The 6,069-nt window shown below is 34.9% G+C and overlaps 1 protein-coding gene across 1 annotated transcript; it reads right to left on the bottom strand.

Moving 5' to 3' along the window:
- Positions 1-1,856: 1,856 nt before the first annotated feature.
- LOC115972265 (BTB/POZ domain-containing protein At5g41330) lies at positions 1,857-3,796 on the bottom strand. Its single transcript, XM_031092479.1, has one exon. The coding sequence runs from the start codon at positions 3,540-3,542 to the stop codon at positions 2,157-2,159; it is 1,386 nt and encodes a 461-aa protein (XP_030948339.1). The 5' UTR covers positions 3,543-3,796; the 3' UTR covers positions 1,857-2,156.
- Between the last annotated feature and the right edge of the window lie 2,273 nt (positions 3,797-6,069).

Below are 6,069 nucleotides of genomic sequence, written 5' to 3'. Positions count from 1 at the left end.
CTAGTTGCTTGGCTATGTATATTAGCTTTATTGGTGGCAGCGATGAGTTTTGTGGGTCGTTCGTGGGTTGCGGGTTGTTGGGTTGTATGGGTTGTTCGATTTTCCAGTGGGTTGACATTTGTTTTGGGTTAATTTTTATTCATCTCTTCATTTTTTATTTGAAGTTTTCTGTTGATTTTGAGGATTCTTTTTTAAGTAGTATTGAGCAGTGGTGATGGCTGGTGGATTGTTTTTGGTGGTTGTGGGTAGTACCTGTGGGCAACAGTGGTAGGTTGTACTTGTGGGTGGTGGTGGCGGGCTGTGCTAGTATTTTGGTGGTGCAGGGTTGTTTTGATGGTGGTTGGTTGTACCTATGGGTGGTGGTGGGTTTGCAATAATGGTGGGTGTGGTGAGGGTGGGTAGTGGGTGGTGGTGGGGAGTGGGTGGTTGTTGTGGACTGCATTTATTTATTTGTTTTGTTTTTTTATATTGTACAAGTATTTTTAAATTGTATATTATTTTAATATATAGAATTAAAGAATAAAATATGTGATATATGATAAATTATAAAATAGTATATTAAAATAATAAAGTAGCATTTTTAGTCTGTTCAAATAGCATATTAATAAAACATCTGATGGTAAATGCTCCGAGGAAGGAACTTGTAGAAGTGGGTGAGGCCATAGAGAAACGGTTGGAGTAATCAATGTGTTGTGTGGATTGGATACTGTGAAATAAATGATGGCCGAAAGAAAGGCTGTAAGCAGTGGGCCAGTAACTTGACACAGACTGATTTGAGTCACGGACTGATTGAGTGGGAGAGTATAGGATAAAACATGCTTCTTAATAAAAAAAATGAGGTTAAAAATTATAACGATGTATGGTATGTACACTATCAATGGATTATTTAGCAAAATAGAATTAATAGGGATTTTATTAAAAAATAACTATAAAATTCAAACTATATTATTAGTTAGATAAGGTTTCAAACAGATTTCATTTAAAACAAATCGAGTCTAAAGGACTCGATTTTGCTCTGAGAAAATCGAGTGTTAGACACTCGATTTCCAAGTGAGTATGGAAATCGAGTATGAGACACTCAATTTCTAAGTGCAAATTCACTGGACAAAATCAAGTGCAGAGAACTCGAATTGTTAGAAACCAAATATGTTTGAAACGTTGCCTAACTAATAATATTGATTGGGTTTTATAGTTATTTTTTAATAAAATCCAATTAGTAGCTGTAACATTATCAGCAAATTAAAAGACAAAACTACGCAATGCTTTTCAGTCACAAGCAATTATATTTGGTGCTGTGTTCAATATTGTTCTCTAGACATTGGAGGGGCATTATCCTTCAAAGTAGATGTGCCCACTCCTTTAAAGATTCCCAGTTGTTCCTTCAAACAAGTGTTCAAGTTTTTTATCATAAATTCTGTAGATACTATTTTAATCTAGTATTGAAACTAATAGTCTCTAAAACTTGACCAGCAAAGAAACAAATCAATGAGAAATTCCTATGTATTTGAACATATACAAAGGAGTGACAACAGCATATTAAGGAGTATATATTTTTGTACATATTGAGAACTATTAAGCAAGGAAACATCTGAGAAGAACAAAGATAACATATCTAATAAATAGAAGAGATGTGTGTCCATAACTAGGGAATCACTTCATCCAGCTTTTAGTAGCATCAGAAGCTCAATCACTTCAGCTTCAGTAGCATCAGATGCCCAAATACATACAGCAACATGAGATCGGTTCAGAAAATGCAGCCATCACAACAAATAACAATGCTGAAAAGAGCCCATATCAGCAAAGATTTGCAGAACATAATATATCAGGTTCATCTCCATTAATTAAAAACCATATACTAGTCAGGAAAGAGTGGACAACTGACCCCATCTGCCAGAACCAGTTGCCAAGTACCCTTTCAATTTCATTGATCATAACAAAAAGTATACTTCAAATTATGCAGGGAAACAAAACATGAAGACAATGAATAGCTTATCTCATATCAATATCAAAGAACTAACCCTTTATAAACAATTTTTAGTCCCTACAGTCAACAGAGCACAAAATCGCTTACATATAAATCAAACTATGAACTAATTTACAAAAAAGAATAATGATTCTAAACAATTTTTAACAATCTCCAATAAACAAATTTGAGATCAAAATACCCTGGCAGAACTCTGCCAAACCTCAACATATTGCTGATCCTTCCTAGTCACAAACATCTTATTCCCTCCAAAACCCAAATTTGTTATCTTGGAACCTCCCATATCCTTCACTCTCCCCATCAAGTTCTTCCTAAACACCCTATCATCCAACCCATCTTTACTCTTCTTTGAAGACCCCATCAGTACCTCACTCCACAGCTCCAAATCCCCTCCCTTACTACAAAACACTTGATTCCCATGACTCTCAATCTTGCACCCAACACCTTCCTTCTTCCCATTCACCGCTTTCCTCTTATCCCCAAGACAAAGCCATGGATCCTCAGCACCCATTTTCCGCAAATCCGCAAAGGAAACCTCGCCGGAATTCACACCAACCTTGAAAATCCCTGACAAGTTATCGGAAACCGTTACATCCGAAAAGCAATCAACTTTCTCCTTCAGCTCCCAAACCACACTCCCAGTCCTTATATCCCAAAACTTGACATTACCCAATACACCTTGAATCCCACTGTGAGACCCAGATGCCATTAACAAGCTATAACTCGAAACCCAACTCAATTTCGATGCCGGTATCGCCGAATCAATCTGAGCACCGTAAATTTCATTATGACCAATCTCCATCACCGAATTCAATGTCTGCAAATCATAAACCAAGATCGAATTCGAGTTTCGCCGACCCGATTCGAAGCTGGCAAACAAGAACTCCGGCGAGGACCCGATTGCTTGGACAGTGGAGCTAGATTTCGTCACGTTCTCCCAATTCAAGCTCTCTTTCACTGACCCATTTTCGAGGTCGAGAATCTGGAGCCCCGAGAAATCGGTGGCACCGGCGGCAGCCACCGACGGCGAAATCGATAGCAAAGAGTCCACCGCCGGGAATTGAGTCAAAATCGTTGACTTTCTCCTCAGGGACCAATCAAAGGAGGTGATCTTGCTTCCGTGCGCCACATGTACGGACCCGAACGGCGTGGTGGAGATCGCCGACGGTGAATCGCGGCCGTTGAGGGGCAGAATCAGCGATTTCTCGAGGTTAAAGACGTCGAATTGTGAAGGGTTGGAGAGAGAATTGAGGATTAGGGTTTCGATGCCGTAGAATTGGGATTCGGAGATTAGGTCTTGGAGGTCGAAAGCTTTTGCCTTTGATGGAAGATTACCGGTTCTGAGGAGAGAGAGGATGATGGAGAACAACTCGGGGTCGCGATCGATGAAAGGCACCAAGTCCGACTCGGAAACCCTAGAGAACAAGGATTTGGCGCCAGCTAGGGTTAGGGTTTGTTTTGTGGTTTGGAAGATTTGGCCACCCACGTTAACAGTGACGATGTTTGAATCGCCGCCTTTGGCTTGCCGAAACCCGTTTGGTACAGCCAAAGGTGGCATCTTTTTTTCTCTACAAATATTCCCAAACTGCCCTTGGGAAATGGAATTCCTGGATTTCTGAGAAAGATAATGGAAACTGGAAAGTGAAATTCTTTAGTTGCTGGGATTTTTGAAGAAGTATGTGGGGATTCTATTAAGTATTAAAGAGGAGAAAGAAGGGTTTGGTTCTATAAGGTGAAAAAAAGAATTTGGTGAAGAAGGAACTCGTAAATTGGTCAACAATAGAAAATATAAATAGTTTATTGAGTGTATGTTGAAGTTAATTTTGTTTTTTGAGAAAATGTAGCCGTCCAAGTTGGACCCTATATTTGGCACGTTGAGGAAGCACAGCCTGAACTGACGTAGTTGGCAGGCAGCTGAGTCTGAGTGTGTGGGCAGGCAGCTCACATGTTTTATTGATTTATAATAATAATAATAGTAATAATAATGTGGTTAGTGGTTAAAGAATTATGTTATTTTAAACACAATTTAACAACTTGACAAGTTGTGCCTTAACATTTTTAGAAATTTATTGTTTACCTTTACAGTACTAGGAATATAATTGTGAAATGAAAATTGTTATGTTCATAACATTTTTACAACAAATTTTAGGTGACAGGTTAATAGTACTAATTTGAATTTATTATTTAAATTACTTTTTTGTCCATTAATAATCGCTAATAACAACCTGTCATTTAAAATTTATCGTGAAAAATGTTATGGACATATATTTCACGTGTGAAATAGTGTTAGTAAGGTAACCCAAATATCATGGAATTATAGTGACAAATATAGTTGGTAACAAGATAATTTTTGATTGTTTCTATTTTGCCTACGTGAAAGAGGGAGATACACTTTTATTTTGAGAATTTTCCATCATAAATCAAAAACAAAACCAAAAAATAAAAAATTAAAATGAAATCCATCACAACTAAAAAAAAGGTCTTATAAAAAAGAAGTGTGAGATTTTGTTGTGACCATAAAAAAAATCTTTTATTCTTCATCAGGGCATCTAGCAACTTGACTCTGCAATAAATCTAAAGATATATATATATATATATATATTTTACAACTGCAATCAAAGTGGTATGTTATGAAATTGTGATTGGTGTTAATAAAGTAGAGTGATGTTACTTAATTACAACTTATCTAATCAATAATTGTAAAAAAAATTGTGGCTAAACATTTTTACTCTATTTGTTCACTCTAAAGTAATTAATGGCAATTTATTTTGTGATTTCAAAAGGTTTCATTTATCTTTACATATTTCACTTTATATTCATATTTCTTTTTTTAAGAATTATAATTCATACATGTGAATGAATCATAATCATCTAAGATTTTAATATATGAATTACATTTATAAAAAAAAAAAAAAAAAATCTAAAAACTCAATAACAATTTTATTACAATTTGAATGTTTTAAAATCATGATCAAAAAATAAAAAACAATTGTACTGAAGTATAAAAGTGTAATTTTTAAACTATAAGTTAACAATCTAAATATATATATATATATAAAAAGTTAAAACTTAAAGAAAATCCAATTAGATTTCAATTGTATTCTCAATTTTGTGCCACATGTCCCATCTATTTTTTAATTTTTATGCAAAGTGAATTATTGAGTATAAAAATCGAAGAGTCCAAATCGAATTGGAGTCCAATTTTGCACCACGTGTCCATCTAATTTTTTTAATTTTTGTGGCAAGTGGAATATTGAGTACAAAAACTGAAGAGTCTAATTCCCATTAAATTATAAATCATATATATAAAATGATAAATCATTACATATTTTAGAAATGTATGATTTAAAAAAAAGGTATAAACTAATACCATGTATAATTTGAATCTCTTCTAAAAAAAAGTATAATTTGAACCATGTAATTGTGATTGTTTTTAATTGTAACTATGCATATGCACAAGGTTATACACTAGTTTAAATTAAATCCAAACCACAAATAGCTGAAGTGTAGTTTCCTCTTATTATCTTTACATAAGATTTTTTGGTTAGTTGTGTAGAAATTAAATTGGTTATGGCCATCTCTACCAGGCTACCCACTCATAGGTTAGGGTTCAAGATCTAAGTGTTCATTCGAATTAGCTTTTTGTTGATTTAGTAAAAAAAAAAATATATATATATATATATATATATAGTTGTTTCTAGAAAAAAAAAAAAAAAAAATAGACCTCTAAAAATCTATATATAAGCATACAAGTTAATAGGCTCCACCAAAAAAGCCAAACCAAACACAGTGAGCTGGGTCGGCCAGATTTGTCAAATGAGTCATGAGCCCATGAGACATGGTTGAAGATAGATATATAGCACCCACAGATTTCGGTCTCTGTCTAAACTAGATGAATGGCACGGCATGGCATCTACAGGATCCCATTCTTTGTTCGCAAGCTTAGTTCTGAGAAGGAAAACCATCAAGATATGCGTGTGTGGGAGGTACAGCTTCTGGGATCAAAGAATATGAAACATTCTCTAGAAGAAAACCATCAAGATATATGCGTGTGGGAAAGTACAGCATCTGGGATCAAAGAGTCT

Source organism: Quercus lobata, chromosome 12 (assembly GCF_001633185.2).
Source record: "Quercus lobata isolate SW786 chromosome 12, ValleyOak3.0 Primary Assembly, whole genome shotgun sequence".
Lineage (NCBI taxonomy): Eukaryota > Viridiplantae > Streptophyta > Magnoliopsida > Fagales > Fagaceae > Quercus > Quercus lobata.
Note: the sequence above shows the minus strand (reverse complement) of the source record. Positions and strands in the feature narration are given on the sequence as shown.